The sequence below is a fragment of the Opisthocomus hoazin genome, chromosome Z, assembly GCF_030867145.1.
Source record: "Opisthocomus hoazin isolate bOpiHoa1 chromosome Z, bOpiHoa1.hap1, whole genome shotgun sequence".
Taxonomy (NCBI): Eukaryota; Metazoa; Chordata; class Aves; order Opisthocomiformes; family Opisthocomidae; genus Opisthocomus; species Opisthocomus hoazin.
Genome location: NC_134454.1, coordinates 26,603,385 through 26,623,527, shown reverse-complemented (window position 1 = coordinate 26,623,527; position 20,143 = coordinate 26,603,385). Strand labels below are relative to the sequence as shown.

Here is a 20,143-nt window from a genome sequence, read left to right as displayed (position 1 = left end):
GTTGCAGCTGTAGAGAGGAAAAAGGCGAAGGATCAGGAGCGGCAGCAGCAAACTGACCCCTGTAACAGGTAATACCTCTTGAGCACAGGTGACCTAGGCTGCTCAAATGCAAAAAAGAAGGGGAAGGAAAAAAAAGTGGGGTGGGATGTGCACATGAGAGAAAAGTACATCTTTTGTACTGGTTCTCAGCAGCTTTCTTCTTCCTGAGCTATAGTGCTTGCAGCTTGTCAGAGGGATGGGAGGGAGATAAGGTGGAAGTTCAGAGTGGTATGACCTAAAAGGAAACCATGTCAACAGAGGGGTTTTTCTAGCAGACCCTTCCTGCAGAAAAAAAAAAAAAAAAAAGAAAAAGACAAAAAACAGGAACATGGCTCTCTGGTTTCAGCGCGAGGGTTGCTTCCTCATGTGTGGCCAGCCAGTATGGGCGTACGGGAAGGCAGCAGAGTGCAGTAGCTCTGAAGGCAAGGAATTGCTCAGTTCGTGCATGCCTGGGTGGGATTCCCCCTGAGAGGGGCCTTCATCCTGGCACCTTGCAAGGGACACCTGGCCAGGCCAAGGGCTGCCCCGAGCTGGGTGCTGCTGCTGCAGTGTCACCTTAGCTCAGGGGACACATGGTCCTGACTGCCCTTCAGGCACTGAGGCCACCTACCTCTGCACTTACCTCAGATGATGGCTACCACAGAGACACACTGAAGACCGTAATGCTAAAAATAATAAAACGCCGTAATTATACTTCTGTGATTTTTCTGCCTTTGGAAATATGTCAGGCTTTGCACGCTTGAACTGTGTCACTTCTAAAATCTCTGCTGGTGAATAAAAGAGAAAAGAGGATGTTTAGGACCATACTGCTCTGTGTGCTAGTTCTGAGTGGTCTGATGTTTCATCTAGTTTCCTAGTTTTGAGCCCAGAGAGAAAGCAGATAATGTTTTCCACTAAGCAACATTGGTACTAAATATGATAAACACATACCTAGCATTTCAATGTATTTAGTATAAAATCAGCCACAGTAAGTAACGTAGAACTGACAACTAAAACAACAGACAGCAAGTCCATCCTTCTGGGTCCCTCTGCTGCAAGATCCATGTCTGTTTCTTTCTCCTGTCATCAGTGCAGGCAGAGTACTGAAGTGTGCTGTGCTCCCCCAATGCCTTCAAGTGAAAGCGACGTGAAAGCATTAAAGCACAATACACTACAAGGAATAAATGAAGCAGCAGGTCCATTGTACGAATCAGGCACCAGGGAAGCTAAGTGAGGTTTGTAAGGTCAGCCAGCAAGTCTGGGGCAGGGTCAGGAACTGAGTAGCTACCTGGTGGATTGCTAGTCAGTGTTTTTGTCTTCAAGGGTGCTGCAGAAGCAGGCTTTGTGAGGTAAACACGGAATGATGCCTGCTGTGAACCAGGAGGAGCGGGAAATCTAATTAAAGCCCATCTCTTCTGCTAGTGACCTTTCAGATAGAAGCAATGGCTGAATTTTGTGGTATGACACAAAACTGTTAGGACAGTGAAATAGGTTATCCTCAGTCTGCTTCTGGTTTTCTAGGTAAAGAGATCAGCCTTTGGACGACAGCAACCTTAGAGAACAGTTAGATTTCAGTTTCCTTTGATTGCACTGAAATCACCTTTCATTCTCTGCAGATTTCTTCACTTCTGTCAAAGGCTTCTGTTAGGTCTTAGGTACCTTTTGTGCGGGGATTATCACAGTAGGATCAAAGCCCACTTGGAGATCAGGGCTGTTGCTTCACACAATAGAGAGCACTACCAAGTGACAGCTGTGCTGCTTGCAGCTCTGGGGCTGGGATCTGTCCTCCAGGCAATACTGGCATGCTGCCTGCCAGCGCATCTCTACACTTCATTGGGAATGTGCGGCACTCTATAAATGGCAACAGCGTGTATGCATTTAAGTAGTCACCAGTACACTTTAAATATGTTGATTTCTAACATGCAATGTCTGCCATATGGCCAAAACACTAGTGTGAGGCTGCATTTGCAAATGTCCTCTTGCTTACACCCCATTTAGCCAACATTAAGCAGATTAACAATTGTAAAGACAACATTTTACTGGCCAGCCAGTGGTGGAAGAGTTCGAAAATAAGCCCAAATCACTGAAAGATAAGTTCTTAGGATGAGAATCAGATGAAGCAAACTAAACTTCAGAAGAAGAGAGAAACCGTAAGCTCAGCTTGCATCCCATGCAAGAGAGGGACCTGGGTGTCCTGGTGGATGACAGGTTAACCATGAGCCAGCAGTGTGCCCTGGCTGCCAAGAAGGCCAATGGCATCCTGGGGTGCATCAAGAAGAGTGTGGCCAGCAGGACGAGGGAGGTTCTCCTTCCCCTCTACACTGCCCTAGTGAGGCCTCATCTGGAGTACTCTGTCCAGTTCTGGGCTCCCCAGTTCGAGAAAGATGAGGAGCTACTGGAGAGAGTCCAGCAGAGGGCTACGAGGATGGTGAGGGGACTGGAACATCTCTCCTATGAGGAGAGGCTGAGGGAACTGGGCTTGTTCAGCCTGAAGAAGAGAAGGCTGCGAGGGGACCTAATATATACTTACTCTGAAGGGTGGGTGTCAGGAGGATGGGGCCAAGCTCTTTTCAGTAGTGCCCAGCAACAGGACAAGGGGCAACAGGCACAAACTGAAGCACAGGAAGTTCCGTCTGAACATGAGGAAGAACTTCTTCCCTCTGAGGGTGATGGAGCACTGGAACAGGCTGCCCAGGGAGGTGGTGGAGTCTCCTTCTCTGGAGATCTTCAAGACCCGCCTGGACAAGGTCCTCTACAGCCTACTGTAGGTGACCCTGCTTCGGCAGGGGGGTTGGACTAGATGACCCACAGAGGTCCCTTCCAAACCCTACCATTCTGTGATTCTGTGATTCTGTAATATCAGGCCAAAGTGACTGGTGGAGGTGCTGACTGGAAAGCCTCAATATTTTTATCATTGTTCCTGTAACTTTCATACCCATTACAGTAATTCCTATCCATCCAGTAATAAGGGCATTTCTTAAATCAGAACTATGTTCTTAATTTTTTGCTTTTTTGTAATGTACAGTGTCACATCTTTTTTTTCCTACCACAAGAGAGAACAAAGTGTCATTCAGTGATAAAGCAGATGGGATTTTTCGTCATTATTTATAGAGCTCACTGGACTTTAGTCCAAGTTGGTTGTATCATACTTTTCCCAAATAGGAGTGTTTATGGAATACATTCCTTTGTCTGGGCCCTCATACGTCTTATTTTCATAGTATCAAAGGGCACTGATGTGTCATGGAGGTGAATTATGCCAACAAATCTTTCTGTGCTTATAGAAGTGATGGTATGAATAGCAACCAACCTGCAGGACAGAAAGGGAGTAAGAAAGGCATTTTCTATGACCTTCCTAGGATATACTTGCATTAAAAACTTAAAAGATCAGTTTATCTAGATCAATTTACAGAGGTGTATATTGTTATTTATGGTCTTGGTCCAATGCTGGGAATGAAGGATATGCATTTATCATATTTACATACTTCAAAACACAGAAATTCACAGTGTTTGTTAATGTACAGATACAAATGAAATAAAGTTTGGTGGCAGAGACATACCACATGAACACAATGGATCAAGGGGCAACTTAAAGAGATCTTGCTACTTATTGGGACAGGAAGTTAATTGCTCAAACACAGGAGATAATTTCTCATACAAAATTAACAAATCCATTTCCCAAAAAGGGAAACAGTTCTTTTCATAGCTGGAAGACAGATAAGCCTCCCTCTGGAATAATACATTTATGGGAAAGAGAAATTAAGTATCTCTAGCGCCTATAAAGTTTTGCAAAAAGTCAGATTATCTATGAAAATTAGGTTAGAATAGCTACAAAAGTTAGCCTGCTCCAGCAGGAGAAGATTCACTTTATTAAATGCAACTTGAAACAAGCTATGCAGACAGAAGAAGACCCTAAATTGTTGTATATTGGGAAAACCTGTAGAGCAAGTTGGTTAAAAAATGGCAAGACAGATGTCCTTCAGACTTCATCAAATAAAAGCAGATTGAAATGTGTCTTTCTTTTCCGTTTCTTCACCTACATTTTTGTAAATACTTACAACTATGCTGTCTGCTGGAGGCACTGCAAATTATTTGTTTTGTACTTTAAGCTATCTTGAGCACATGTGAGAGGAAACACACTTCTGGGAAACACAGGATAAACCTCACCCAGACGCAAAAATCCCAAGGCTGGTGCCTGTGGGAGTCCAAGGCCCTCAGCGGTGCTGCGGTGGGTGCGACCCCAGCAGCCCTTCGTGTCTGGCCTCGTCATCAAGGCAGAGCCAAGCCAAGCGACTCAAGCTTGACTCCAGCACTCAACGGAGCATCTGTGTTTGGTTGCTTTTTCCTCTGGAGGCACAAATTTCACCGTATGGCCACAGATGACCCCTGTCACTGGTGGAAACTCAGAAAGTTTTGCTGGGCATATCCCAGGTGTAGCAACAAAGGGAGCCTTTGAGCCATTAGGGAAAGTATTGTTCTGTGACCACTGACAGACACAGACAGTTTTCACTGATCTGTTTACATTTCAGCTGTTCTTTTTTGATTTCCTAACATGGCCAAAGAGGGTGCAATTTCTACAGGTCAAAAAGCTTGAATGTTGTATTAAGTCACACAGTTTGCTTTATCATTTTCACCTCCAGAGCTTTACCATGAACACCTACCTCTTTGTGTATGACTTCATGCAATTCTGTGGACATTCCTGGATATTTACAAATATGATCATCAGGTTCATGTCATTTGGAAAAGGTAGGATTTCTTCTATATTTTCCTTAAACATTTTAAGAAAGTGACACACAGAAACATCACATTAAAGTTAGGATTATGTATAGGTGTACGTCCAATACCAGGCACTGTAATTTCAATGAAAAAAATGTTGTTTCCTCTATTAAAAAGGACGAACAAATTACTGGTACCTATTTTCTGCATGTATCACATTGGGAATGAAGCTCTTGAGTTGCTAATGAGCTTTAATATTCAGCAGCATGCCAGTAACATTTGACTTTGGCATAGACCTAAGTATGACTAGTTCCATTCATTATAGTGAATATTAATCTTATTGAAGCCACTAGGAGGGAATAACTTTGTGGTTATTGCACATGACTCTCTATCTCCAAAAACATTACAACATATTTATCTTTCCATTGCCTGGGGTTAAGGCACAAAAACAGAAATTTATTTATAATGGTGGGCAGTTGTAGGCACATAAAATACCTGCGTTGTGGACTACTTGTTTTAGGAAGTGCCATGAGTACAGATACAGCTGGGAACTCAACATCTCCTCATGTTTAGATGTTTCCCACACATTTCCTCAACACTTCCTCATGTTCAGAAATATCCTAAAGCATTATCTCCAAACCAGCACATCCTGCACAGTGTTTCCAGTGCATCAAGTGTAGGCAATCCCATTCTTTTTCTCATCTTCATGCCTCTGTGTCAGAGCCACACACACAGAGTGCACTGCCTCCTCCCCTCCATGAAACTTTGCTTCTGCTGCCCAAGTCTGGTGCTGGGTGAACTTTATTTCTTGTTGTCCCTGGTGGTGACAGGGCAAGAGCAAACACAGTAGTTGGTCCAGACTTTTGCTATATAATCACCCTCTAATTTTCCTCTTTGCTTTCTCTGTAGATTCGTTGGCTGATACATTTTACTCCATAGGACTTGTAATGCGCCTTTGCCAGTTGTTATCTATATTGGAGATCCTACACATCCTCATTGGCATTGATAAAAGTCGTCTCTTCCCCAGGTTTTTGCAGGTAAGTCTATTAGTCAGGACCCTCCCTCCACGATCTACACACTTCAGCTGTGGCTGTCCCTGGGGACAAGCCCAGGCTGAACTACCCTGAGTGGTCCACCTGCACCCTTCCTCAGGGAGCTTAGTCTCTAGTGGTTTGCTAACTGCCAGAATTGAGCCCTGAGATCTGGGTTGGGAAAGAGCTGCTCTCTCAACTCTTTTCTTTTTGGGTGAAGTTGAACAGTGAACGCCCCATGCCCAGCCCACAACAGCAGGGACCTGGAAGATGTCCAGAGGAGTGGCCAGCTGCAGAAATGGGACAACCTCCACTTCTAGGGTGCCATAGGTGGCTGAGGATACTACCTCCCCAGTCAACTTGTTTACAGACAGAATACAACATTTCAGAGCCTAAGTTTCAGTAGCTAATTGTTTTCCATGCCATTTTCTCACTGACAAGTACATACTTATTTTGCAGACAAGCATAAGACAAGACTTTGTGGGGTAGCAAAGGGATGGCAGTGAGAAAACCACCAGCACCTCAAGCCTCCTGAAATGAGGTTTGCTGGTGGTCATGGAGTGTGGAAAGAAAGTAATTGATTAAGAAAGAGAAATTAAGGGACTGAAGAAGAGTTAATGCTGGGAAGGGAAAGAAAGGAGAATTGTCATATTCTTGCTGTGACGGTCTCTGTCCTCTCAAACCCAGACATGGGCAAACTGTGGCAGCATTCAGAGGTTCTGATGCTGCTAAGGGGTTTACAGGGCACACGTGTTCAGCTGTAGGCAGAAAACCAGCCAAAAGATCACGCTATAGCAGAAAGTAAGATGAATCTGACATTTTCCTTACCACACTCTTGTTCTCGGTTGGGAGTTAATCTCAGGTTTTGGTATTTTTCTTAATGCATTGGAAAAACTAAAAATGTTGACTTGGGTTTACCTTCAAACCTTCCCAATCCTTAGTATTTGAATAATGGTGAAACTGGTATTGCTCGCAGCAGTCAGAAGGTAGAAGACTAAGACTAATTAGTTATGTTTTTAGTTTTCTGGATAGCCCATTTTTATCAAATGACATACTGCATGGGTAAAGATGTTCCTCTTTTTAAATCTCCATTGGAAATTGATTGACTAATACAGATCTCTGCTCTTTATGCTGCTTACTAAGTATGGTAGCAAACTCATCAAAATGCAGTTAGCTGCTTTTCCCTGCCTAAATCTACATGCCTTTACACTAATCTAGGGGGAGAAAAAAGTATCCTATCTAATGTGTCCTGTAACAAATCTCACATCATCTCTTGGAGAGAAGATCAGCCTGCTAAAGCTACTAGTCATTAAAGCAAGGCTTGTCCTGGCAGAGTTTACACATTCCTCAGCCCTGACATAGTCCATTCCTTTCCTACCCAGCCCTACAGAAGGAAGCCTGCACGAACACTGATCTGTGTCGCCACAGAAGACACTAGGTGTGAAATGGATATTCTGAGCAACAAAACTGTGACCTTTCTTGGGCAGTGCAATCACTGCAGTGCTCTCCAGGGCAGCATGGAGACAGTGGCCAGGAAATGCTACGGCACTGTGACTGCAAACACTTGCCTCACAACAAAGTTAGCTTTGGATCCTTACTTGGTTCTTTCCCCAAGTATTCTCTCACCCAAACACAACTCCCTTGCCTTGACATTAGCAGTAGTCTCATGCTGTCCAAGCAAGGGGTACAAGCTCTTTGGTGTAGACTCTGTTTTCACTTGGGTTGCCCTGCTTTTGCTGTGAGAGTGCAGGTTAAGCAGTTGTGTGCCAACAGCACTCCCTTGTGCTTTGCCTCACTTTCCTCCCTGCCTCTTAGGAAAAAAATAAAAAGATATATTTTCCACAATAAACTGGGGAAGGACAGTTAGAGATGCTTACCTTACTGCAGCCTAATGGACTCCTGCACATAGGGCACTGGTAAAGCTGCAATAATTTGATAGTAGCTGCCCTGTTCTGCATTCCCACCACCAGTTCTAACTGTAAACTTAAAACATACCCCTGCATGCATCCCTGAGGCCAAGCACACACGCATATCCACAGTGAAGTTCATCTCAGGTGGTCTCTAGGATAAGAGAACAGGTGGCTGTGGCAATGTCAGGGAAGAACATAGTTGGAGGTAATGCCACCTTGAATGAAACAAGCTGTGAAAGCACCCCAGTGGTGGCTGGTTGTTTTGTAGGCATTATAGAAGAGACAAGATTTAAGCAGAGTTTGAATGAAGGATTTCTGCCTAGCATCCCTTTTATCGTGATTTAGTAGCATTTACAAGGAACACTTTGAGATACACACTACAGATCGTAGAAAAGGAAACGCAAGAGATGTTTTCTGGAAAAACCTATTCAGCATGGCCTCATTGAGGGACAAAGTCTCAGGCCACCAGGCACCTGAGAAGGTTTAGGTAGGCCAAGGCCAAGTCACACCATGAAAGAAGGATGAGTGCAGTGTGATAGATACGCTGGAGGAAGGGAACACAAGGGAGGGTCACAAAGTTGGCGCAAAGTGATGTCTCTCAGGGCATGTGAAGATTGAACGATTGAGAGGAAGACATGGGAACGTGTCCATGTCATTGCAGTTGCCTAAACAGAGCATAATGAAATTTAGTAGTTTGGCCAGGGAATAAAGGCTAATGGGGCTGGTACTTTAGCAAGGGAGAGAGTAGGAAAGATGTAAGGAAAGACTGGCATTTTTGTGAACAAAACTCCAGTTTTGTTCACAAACTCCACAAACTCCACAAACTCCAGTTTTGTGAACAAAACTTCTTCATCCTGTGCAAACAGAATTGGATTTACCAGACCAAAAGCAATGTATTTTGTTTTTAATTTAATCTAAGTATTTAGTAGTGCTTCTCTTTTTTTTTTAAAACATTCATCAAATCAAAGAGCTACGTAAAGGTTTCAGATACCAAGTACGATACTGCACAGTCATGGTTATTGAAAAATGGAAGTGAATGTGCTGCCTACTCCTGCTCTAACCTCAGCTAGTCTAATTTGCTCTGTTTCACTTACTTGCTTCACATGTCCAGGCTGCCTTGTGGAAATTTATGCCATTCTGCAGAACTTGCTGTATCCTGTGAGAGACCAGTGCTGGGAGAGGAAGGAAATTCCAGTTTGATTTTAACACAAAGAACAAGAAGGAATGAAAAATGAAACCATTGTATTTGTGCTTTGTGAGGTGTCAGCACATACTTCCTTTTTATGAACATGAAAACACAGAACTTCCAGTTTTGCTTTTTTTTTTTTTAAGCAAGAGAATAGCAACAGAGAATACCATATTTTCATTTATGTAAGGACAGATGATCCATACAAGAAATTAGCTGTGGCTGAGCAGCAGCACATGCTTTTTATATATATGTGTGTGTATGTGTGTATACACACATATACACATGCATACATGTATGTGTGTATATTTATATATGTACATGATTCCATATACATATGTATGCAGATGTATGTGTATAGGGGCACAATATCAACTGACATTTACTGGAATCTCTTCTTCTTCAAGTAGCAGCCTGCCTTGTCGCTTGCTGAAAAGGTCCCCAGCCTCTTGACTAACCCCGGCATCTACCTTCAATTTGTGCGGGTGACCCACAGGTATGAGTGCTATGAAAGAGTACAGTATCTTGAAGGGGAATAAGGCAAGCAGGCAGGCAGGCAAGCTCTTGATTTACCTCGAAAAGAGGTAGGATGCCACTGGCTATCCTCATGAGGACATCACAGTTGCCATGAGCAGCCAGGCCCGTGTCGTGCCCTGCAGATGTGCTCCAGAGCAAGGCCACAGATGGCTGAACTGCGGGTCTCCACAGGCACTCTGTCTCCTTGGCCAGTGCTCACCCTTTAGAAACTGGGGATGGTAGCTACCTGTCTACTGCTTATCCTCTTATCTCACTGAAATGAGATTAGCTCCTGATCACCTGACCCATGCTGCTTTCTAGCTCTTTTCCACCCAGCCACATCTTGACGAGCAAGTGACTGTTTGGAAAATCTGCCAGCTCTCACAGCTAAACACATGTCCACCTTTTCATTATCATGATAAAGCTCTGGCCTCTAGGTGAGACAATTCCCTGTAATATCTCTCATATTAACAATACTGCAGAACTCTCTCTCCACATGCCAGTCTGATTTTAGGGTCTGTAACAAAATGCCCACACCACCAATGCTCCCCTCCTTTAACCACCCTTCACTAAAATGATTTTAACTCAGGTTCTCTTTTATTTATTCTCTCCAGCACACAATCCCCTTCAATTCTCACACTGCTTTTACCTGTTTTGATTTCCTCCTTGTCATGGCTGTCCCACCATGCTTCTCCTATCTCTGTTGTATCTGGTTTCAAATCCTGCATCAATACTTCCAGTTCCCCCATTTTCTTGCCAGGTTCCTCAGCATCAGGGTACAAACACAGGACTTACTACCTCTCACTCTCTGTTTCCTGGCCCGTCTATACAGAAGTCTGTCAACATCTGACCTTCTTAGAAGTCAATTCCTCTGCTAGGGACCAATGGGATCAGCAGCAAAAGATGACAGTCGGGGCAGGGTGAGAGGCAGCAAAACCATCTTTATCTGTTGTGGCCCCTGAGTGCTTTTCAAGATGAGGAACCAGATCCCTAGGGGATGAATGTGCTCTCTTTCTGTATGAAAAACTGGTCTCACGTAATTTTGCTGAATAGTGAAGTGATGGCTGCTTTATCTGACAGATGTGGTTTGCAACAAAAGTCTGTAGCCAGAATGTTCCACACAGGAACCGGTAAACACTATGTAGCAAAACTACCACACAGACTTGCTGAGAGGCCAATTTCTTATTTCATTTAAGGCAGGAGTAAGGGGAGAGAGGCAGCTGGTGAAGAATAACTGTGCTTATAAAAACCACCTTGTTAATCCATTTTCATTTCACGACTTTTCACTGAGTAGACATCTCAAACCTTAAAATCATTAAACTTAAGGTACCTTAGGGAAGAGATCGCAGTGGGTATAAAAAAACCCAATGAAGCGATACTGATCCATACCAACTGAATAGATGCAAGTTTTCTTCATCAATAGTTTCAAATAGAGTATAAATCAGAGTGAACCAGTACCGTTCTGGGAGAGTTCCACAAGCAACTGTTGGCAGTACTGAATACTACAGATACACTTATTTTACAGGGCAGGGCATGGATATTGATACAAAACTTGTCCAAGAAAGCTGAAAAAAGACACACTTGTTTTTAATTACTTGAGCTTTAATGTTGCCAAAGTATTTTTCTAAGCTGGAGGCACTGCTATTTGATCCACTTCTGTATCTTTTCATTTGTAAAGGCATACCTTGTGGGTCAGATAAGGTTCAGCTTCAGCCACTAGAAGAATGTTATGACATAAATACTATGGCAATAATTCACATAAATGACAAGCTTAAACCCACTTCTCCTAGCCACAAATAAGAAGGAAAGAAAAATAAGGAATTCTACTTTTCCTCCTACTTTCTGCAAACCTCACAGAATCACAGAATCACAGAATGGTAGGGGTTGCAAGGGACCTCTGTGGGTCATCTAGTCCAACCCCCCTGCCGAAGCAGGGTCACCTACAGTAGGCTGTAGAGGACCTTGTCCAGGCGGGTCTTGAAGATCTCCAGAGAAGGAGACTCCACCACCTCCCTGGGCAGCCTGCTCCAGTGCTCCGTCACCCTCAGAGGGAAGAAGTTCTTCCTCATGTCCAGACGGAACTTCCTGTGCCTCAGTCTGTGCCTGTTGCCCCTTGTCCTGTCACTGGGCACCACTGAACAGAGCTTGGCCCCATCCTCCTGACACCCACCCTTCAGATATTTGTAAGAATTTATTAGGTCCCCTCGCAGCCTTCTCTTCTTCAGGCTGAACAAGCCCAGCTCCCTCAGCCTCTCCTTGTAGGAGAGATGTTCCAGTCCCCTCACCATCCTCGTAGCCCTCTGCTGGACTCTCTCCAGTAGCTCTTCATCTTTCTTGAACTGGGGAGCCCAGAACTGGACAGAGTACTCCAGACGGGGCCTCACTAGGGCAGTGTAGAGGGGAAGGAGAACCTCCCTCGACCTGCTGGCCACTCTTCTTGATGCACCCCAGGATGCCATTGGCCTTCTTGGCAGCCAGGGCACACTGCTGGCTCACGGTTAACCTGTCGTCCACCAGGACACCCAGGTCCCTCTCCACAGAGCTGCTCTCCAGCAGGTCCACCCCAAGCCTGTACTGATGCATGGGGTTATTCCTCCCCAGGTGCAGGACCCTGCATTTGCCTTTGTTAAACCTCATCAGGTTCCCCTCTGCCCAACTCTCCAGCCTATCCAGGTCACGCTGAATGGCAGCACAGCCTTCCAGTGTGTCTACCACACCTCCCAGTTTGGTGTCATCTCACGTGAGAGAGATCCCTTGGGACGCAGATCTCCCAGCTATGGAGAGCGGAGCTGGGACTGTGGGATTAGCACTGTCTGGCACCCTGTCACCCGAGGGCCCTCTGCATCGCACAGCTTCCATGCGGCCGACAAGCAAAGAAGCTCAGCCCTGCCAGCCCTCCAGGCACCGGGGCGCAGTTGGAGAAGCCTTTGCTCCCACGGCCTCACCTAGCTCATCCACAGGTTTCCTGGGCTACAAGCCCAAGCCATCCCCATCGGCAAGCAAACCACTGCCCTTACCGTAGCAGATCTGTGAAGCTGCAGCCAACAGTTTCCAGTTCCCGGAGCTGGGGGCCAATGGGGACTTAAACAAAAGCAGGCCAAGAAGCAAAATGGCCACTGGAGCATTTGTGCAAAGCAAACTAGATTCACCTGTGGCTTCCTATTTTGCCAAAATGGCACAGAAATGAGAGCTATAGGAGGTGCTACTTGAACTCACAACAATTCTTTTTTTCTTTTCAGATCACTGAGAGAATCATTGTTTTATTTGTCGTGATCAACAGTCAGGAAGAAGTTCAAGGGAAATATGTCGTGTGTGTTTTATTTTTCCTTTGGAATTTATTAGATGTGGTCAGGTAAGCAGTCAATGGTGAAACCACAGGGGGAAAATGGGTCATTCTTACGAGCAGAAACCCACCCCCACTGTGCTGCAGGCTTATTTCTCTATTTCAAAATTGGTAGAAAAGCGTATTATCCATTTTAAATAAAAGCTTGGACCTTGCAAGCTACGTACTGATTTCTACAAAAATCTGCATAGTTCAGAGGCAGAGTGACTTATAGAAGTAAATCGTTGCATTAACATTTGTAGTTCAAAAGATTTGACCGTTTTAACAAAAATTTAGAAGGAAATCACAGCTACCTCCCAGGGAACAGCAATTTCCCTGGGAAACTGACTTACAATGCTATTGCTTTATTTTTTATTTTAAAAAACACCTCACTTCGATCCAAGACTGACAGCACAGTAAGGCAGCACTGGCAGAACTTCTTACTAAGACAGAAAGACTATTCGGGGTTAATTGCATTGTGCTTTCCAAAAGACCAGAAGCTCCTGCTGCACAGACTGAGAATTTTGGTGTAGTACGGCATATATCACACCGCAGGGACAACGTGCATCAGGCAAAATGGATAGGAATACAAATCGGGATTTTTATCCCCAAAATTTTCTGTGGTGGAAGGTTATCAGTACCTCCCTGTGGTAAAAGTTTAATGGTGAAAATTCCACATTAATGACTTTTGCATCAGTAACATGAGTAACATTTCTCAAATTTCACTTAAGCCTCTATGGACCTCAGTTTGTAGACTTACATCATGGGAGACGTACAGAATTAAGAAGCATTTTAACAATACATAGCCTTATGGCAACCTCTGTATGGGAGCAAAATTTTTTTCTTTATCTTTTTTCTTTCTGCTATTTTAACTACATTGCTTTGGGCAATGTACAAGCAACTACAGTTGCTTTGGGCACTGACTGGGGAATATGGATTTAGGCAACAAAGAGAATGTATGTTATAAAAGAGATCTGAAAAACCTAAGTGTCATGTAGGATTGATAAGAAAGATCCTAAGTCAGCTTCAGAGTATTTGTACTACATCAAAAGCAGCGTGGCCAGCAGGTTGAGGGAGGTGATTCTGCCCCTCTGCTCTGCTGTGGTGAGACCTCACCTGGAGTCCTACGTCCAGATCTGGAGCCCTCAGCACAGGAAAGACATGGAGCTGTTGGAGCCGGTTCAGGAGGCCACAAAGATGATACGAGGGATGGAGCACCTCTCCTGTGAGGAAAGGCTGAGAGAGTTGGGGTTGTTCAGCCTGGAGAAGAGGAGGCTCTGGGGAGATGTTATTGCGGCCTATCAGTACTTAAAGGGGGCTTATAAGAAGGATGGGACAGACTTTTAGCAGGGTCTATAGACAGAGGACAAGGGGTAATGGTTTTAAACTAAAACAGGGTAGGTTTAGGCTGGATACAAGAAAGAAATTTTTTACAATGAGGGTGTTGAGGCACTAGAACAGGTTGCCCAGGGAAGCTGTGGATGCACCATCCTTGGAAACAGTCAAGCCCAGGTTGGATGGGGATCTCGGCAACCTGGTCTAGCGGGAGGTGCCGCTGCTTATTGCAAGGGTATTGGACTAGATGACCTCTAAAGGTCCCTTCCAACCCAAACTATTCTATAATTCTATGTGTTAATAAACTGCTACTTGTATTAATTATGTGGATTATTGCTCCATCCCATTTCTTTTTGAAGTTTGTAAAGCTAAAATAGCAGAAAATTTCAAATGAAAGGGTTCTGTGCAGCTGGAGAGGCACCAAAAGTGTGAACAATATTGGCTGTAAAGTCCTGTCAGTGCATAATAGCCTATCAACACACTGTTATTTTCTGTCACTGCTAAAGAACACAGTCATAGCAATAACGATGGCCGTTTAATAGGCAAGATACTGTGGTCTACAGCAGCAAATGACCAATTCAAATAATAGCACATAGTACAACTCATACAGATTTAGAATTCTTACCTGTTTTATTTTATAGCATCTGTGCCATGTGCTAGCATCTCAAAGAAGCAGTCATGTCTAAAAGTGCACAAGAATCTATCCCATCCCTTAGCCACCTAGTCTTGAAGTATTAGACGTTCTTTCACATAGTTCTTCAGGGACATAAATATGCTGTGCATTATGGCTAATGATATACTGAGAGCAAATTGTGCAGGTTTTCTATATCTGATCTTTCCTGCTTATACCATAAGCAGCCCAAGAAGGTGTATAGCGAGGGAGTAGATGTTTCCTTTTTGTATTGGGTTGAGATGATGCGTTAAAAGCAGTAATAATAAAAAATTGAGACAATCCTGAGGTTGCAGACAGCAAACATGAGAGAAGATGGTACATTTAGAGCCTATCAAACTCTTCTGCAGTCCAGGAATGATGCAAAATTAGTCTAATGAATTAATAAGAAGGGAATGCAGAAAGTTTATTTAATGCTGGTTCCATCTGTCAAGAGTCCTGGATAACAGTGGCTTAAAAATCCTTATTTTCATATCTCTAGCAAGACCACAGGGCAAAATGCCTTTCAGCCGACCAAAAATGCAATCAGACCTGTTTCTTCTGTGAGTGGAAAGCTGCTGTACCACTTTTAGATCAAACTAGCTAGGATTAGCTCACCTCTGGAGGCTGAAGTCCTAGGCATTTTGGTCTCCCAGTGAGAAACAGTAACAGCCACAGTAAGAATAAAATGCTGCAACACATTGGAGTGCAACCACTTTTTTGTACCTACTACCCCTTCTGAGGTCCAAGGGAGGGGCAGCCATACTACAGATTAAGTACTTGCAATTACCTTGCTGTTTAGCCTCCTCCAGCAGTGGTTTAGCTAGTTCAGCAGTCAGAAATCAGCATTTTCACAATCCCAAGCAACAGCCATATTCTGCCTGCCCATCTCAGTTGTAACATCCCTGTCTGAAATCCATTTTCTGATGGATTAATATGAAATCATGCTGGTTTTTGACAGCCCTCAGGCTGGAGGGCCGTATTGCTGTCTGCCTGCTCTAGAGCAGCCCCACAGACAACCCTTGCAGAACAACGAACCATCTACTTCCAGACATCAGCTAGAGTCTGAGCATAACTGTTGCAGTATCGCTCTGAATAGTATGGCTGCTGATAGGCAGCTCCAAGCTCTTCTGCAGTTCCCTTGGATATCTTTATTTTAAAGACATGATCATTCCCTCTGAGCTTATCTGCTGTTCCTCTTACTGCAGGTACACTTACAACATGTTAGCAAGGACGGGAATATACTACCTGCCACTGACATGGCTCAACTTCTCACTGTGCATCCCTCTCTATCCCCTTTCAGTTCTGGCTAAAGGTAATGAGATGGGAAACGTACCAACGACTTGCTTCCTTAATCTTCTTTACAAAAATTTGACCAGTTCAATTGTCAGTTGTGTTTAAGATATTTCTTTTTGTGTTGCCAAAGCAGCCATAAACGTTTGTGTACTGTCATATTAACTGTATGTCACCTATGTTTTCTTTCCTTTTTCCTTAATAGAGGTTATCTGGGGTTTGTGTGTCTGGTTTTTATTTTAACAGTATGGGAAAATGTACATTTTTCTGGGTAAAGCAGGAAAATACCCCCACAAAAGACACACAAATTCCCCCATTCCCGACTGACCTCATTAGACAGCAAGTCCTAAAGCTGCCTTCTCCCCAGAAGAGGCTGACCTTACTTACTCAGGCCATACTTGGCAGTTTGTCATACTTACACGAGGAAATGTGCCCATTGAGATTATATCGAAAGCAGAGCAACTACAGGAGTGACAGAACTTGTTATTGAATAGGAAATACTTGCTAATGCTAGTATTAAGAGCAATTAGCACCTCAGACCTACAAAACCGAACTCAAGGAGCAAATGTGCATATGCATACAAATAACGTGCTAAATTCAGCATATAATATAGCTATCTGTGCCTGAAAGGTAACTGACTTTGCATGAAGCTTTCTGATGATTTTCCACCTCCTTTTAACTAAAGATTTACCATGTCATTTTACAGCATTTGCAATTTGTGTATCACTGCCTTATTTTGAATCCTTTGGCACATACTCCATCAAGCTACCATTTCCATTCGCCTTCTCAATCTACTTCCCCTACATTCTGAAAATGTACCTGCTAGTGCTGTTCATAGGTAAGTATCTCATCTTCCAGAAAGCTGGGTCTCAACACAATTGGGATGCCTATGGCAAGAAAAAATCAAGTCAGTATAGCTCCTTTCACAAACTTTAACTGTCTCTGCCACATCTCCAGCAGACCACTACAGGAAGCTCATCACCAACTGGTTTCATTTCTAATGTCTTTCAAATACAAATAATTGAATTTGGAAGAGACAGTGTGTGCGAGGCATAAAAATACAAAACAAAAATATAAATTTCTTCAATGATCCTGGCTTTACAGCCACTTAACAGTTTGCTTTCTTCTTTTTTTTTTTAGATCAGTTCCCATTTGATCATACTCTCATTCTGTGCAACCCCTCCTCACTCGATCCTCCTAGCCAGTATGAGAGGTTATATTTGAATTAAGACTCTTACAGCTTGATAATCCTAGGGATAAACAAAAGAGCCCACCCTAAAAACTGCATGTAAATACACTCTCCTTCTCAACAAAATACTTTTGAAAAATTTCATCTGAATTTGGCTGCATTACAGCCATTTTTTCATACTGTCATTAGCTTTAATGCTAATTTGAAGGATACCATCTTTGTGATGCAGTGTTCTGTTCCTAAGTTCATGGAAGGAACTGTGCAAGGCTGCCAGGTGAAGGCTCATACTGTTCCTTCTAAATGAACTGAAGAACACTTTGGACTCTACTCTCTTGTTCTTACACCATTTTGTGTTTTGATTCAGGTATGTGCTTTATCATCCAGAACCTCTTCTCCGAAAGGAAGACACACCTAGGGACGGGCAACATCAAAAAGAAAAGAAGCTAAGTTGGTATTTTGCTTGGAAATAAGAAATATATTTCCAGTGGATTGCTCCATATCATAGCTTAAAAAGAAATTAGACAAATATTTTCAATGCAAAACTCCTGTCTGCATGTACGTTATCTGGCTGCATAGAATATCAGAAAAGGCAGGTCTCCTTAAGGCACCTCAAAAATGGAGCAGCTCAAAATAACTAGTTAATTTTGAAAGTTTTGACTTCAAAGAGCAGGAGTTCTAAAAGTGAATGTATTTTTTCTAACATACAACAGAGAACTCTGAAAAAAAATTGCAGAGTGCTTCCACTCACAATCACAGTAACAACCCTTATTTTGGTGTTAATTCTTGCCTCATTAGCAACAGATATTCTGTAATGACAATATCATTTAATCCATAAGATTATTTTATATTAGGCCAACATGTATGTGCCTCATATACATCAAAATACTAAACTGGAACTGCTATCTCTCAAGGAGCAGAAGCTGGAAACTTTGCAACCTGCAAGATTCACATGCTGATTAGCCACCAGCATTCACAAAGGATCTCTCGCATTCTGGCCCCATCTTCACTTCTCCAAACAAGACTGCGGAAAATTCAGTTAAACCACAAAGGCAAGTGATCAGGACTCACCTACTACATATTCAAGGGGATATTTTAGGTTCAGAAGTAAAAACTTATGTGTCTGGCAGATATTAAGAATCTTTTTCCCCACAATGATTTTCTTCCATGCTGAACAGCAGACAGACAGGCAAAAGAAGTGTGAGGTGGTCAGCCCCAAATATATCTTTTAAGGGAAGTGAATGACTATCAAGAGCCATGTGCAAAATTCTAACCATTTTACTCCAGTGCGTTGCTTCTCATACTTCTGTAGGACTATCTGTGAGAATGCAGCTAGAACATAGTCTCTTCAAAGGCTGGGAATGAAGAATACGGACAGCAACCCAGTGGACTGTACAGGCAAAAATGGACAAGTAACTGCTTAGAGGCTGGCAGGGGCTTTTCTGCTGTTTCATCCATATTGATTATCACTTACATTTGAATTCAAGCTGGTGCAGGAGAAAAGTGAGGCTATTTTTGTGAGCTTGACTGAACACCGGTGGGAGGCAAGAAAGATAACAGAAGAAAGATAACATTTAAAGGGAAAATGAACACTATCACAATATGAAGAGGCTTTTGCCTGTATGACTTTCTAAACTATGCAGCCTAAGAAGCTATATAAGGAAGGAGTGAAGCTGGCCTGTTGTTATGAAAGGTCACCTACTATTATTTTTATTTATTTAATGTATGTGGCAGACAATGCCTGCAGACTATTACCACCACTAGAGTATTTACAAACCATAAGCAACATGGTCATGCATGCAATAGTGTAGGGTCAACCCTGGATTTTTTTTTATTTTTGGAAGCAATGCAAGAGTGATAGAAATTTGGAACTTATTAGAGAAACAGAAGTACTTCCACTTTTGACTTCTGTCTGACCCAAACTGATTCAAGTGTGGACAACATGAAGAAACATATAGAGCAGCCGAACAGGATGACAGCTTTGAAGAAGAGCGGCAGAGTAAGGACACTTCACATCAAACCACTGTATAATGCACTAAAGGTGAAACATGGACATTTTTCCCTGGAAAATTCAATCTAATGTGTTTGTCATCGAACTGCCTGGAGTTAACATACCCTGCAGGAGGAAACATGACATATGATATTGTATTGGGTCTACATGGCAAGGTTTGGCAGTGGGGAAGCTGCAGGGATGGCCTCCAGGAGAAGAAGCCAGGGCCAGACAGAGATGGTTCCAATCAGCTCTGAAACAGAGCCACTATGGGACACTGCTGAGCCAAACAGCAAAACTGATGATGCCTCTGTGAAAACATATTAAAGAAAAGGTAAAAAATGCCATGCAGCAGCTGTGAGAAAGAACAAGAAAAATGTGAGAGAAACACCTCTGCAGACACCAAGGTCAGTGGGGAAGAGAGGAGGAGGTGCTCCAGGCACTGCAGCAGATTCCCGTGTGGCCCATGGAGAAGACCATGGTGGAGCAGGTTGTCCCTCTGCAGCACACGAAGGACCACGCCAGACAAGATATCAACACTGTAGTCTGTGGAGGACTTCACACTGCAGCAGGTGGATGTGCCCTGAAGGAAACTGCAGCCCGTGGAGAGCCCACACAGGAGCAAGTTCTTGGCAGGAACAGCGGCCCTTGAGGACGCACTCTGGAGCAGTCTTCTCCAGATCAACTGTACCCCATGGAAAGGACCCATACTACAGCAGTTCTTGAAGAGCTGCAGTCTGTGAGGAGGAACCATGTTGGAACAGTTCATGAAGGACTGTATCCCATGGGAGGGACCCCAACAGAGATGGTTTATGAACTGACTACAATTCCCATTCCCTACCCACCCTGAACCACTTGGCAGGGGAAGGCACAGAAGAGTCAGGAACAAAGGAGTGAAGCTGAGCCTAGAAGGGAGGGATGGGGGAAGGTGGCTTTAGTTTTGTCATTGTTTCTTACCATCCTACTCTATTCTTAATTAGCAATAAATTACTGT

General features: G+C 43.5%; 1 protein-coding gene across 2 annotated transcripts; it reads left to right on the top strand.

Annotated features, from left to right (window-relative positions):
- HACD4 (3-hydroxyacyl-CoA dehydratase 4) lies at positions 1-20,143 on the top strand. Of its 2 annotated transcripts, XM_009942429.2 has the most exons (7): positions 1-68; positions 4,656-4,761; positions 5,641-5,768; positions 12,614-12,726; positions 15,889-15,995; positions 16,680-16,811; positions 17,527-20,143. In XM_009942429.2, the coding sequence occupies exons 2-7, from the start codon at positions 4,665-4,667 to the stop codon at positions 17,607-17,609; spliced, it is 660 nt and encodes a 219-aa protein (XP_009940731.1). In that variant the 5' UTR covers positions 1-68; positions 4,656-4,664; the 3' UTR covers positions 17,610-20,143. The 2 variants fall into 2 exon arrangements, with proteins under 2 accessions (XP_009940731.1, XP_075267202.1); XM_075411087.1 differs by lacking the exon at positions 17,527-20,143 and having other exon boundaries at positions 16,680-16,982.

Bases quoted from the DNA above. Each gene is read 5' to 3' on its own strand.
- HACD4 (XM_075411087.1), top strand. From the start codon at position 4,665: ATGAACACCTACCTCTTTGTGTATGACTTCATGCAATTCTGTGGACAT. The intron at 4,762-5,640 runs GTAGGATTTCTT...CTTTCTCTGTAG, and splicing joins GTTCATGTCATTTGGAAAAG to ATTCGTTGGCTGATACATTT. The intron at 12,727-15,888 runs GTAAGCAGTCAA...CTCTTACTGCAG, and splicing joins AATTTATTAGATGTGGTCAG to GTACACTTACAACATGTTAG.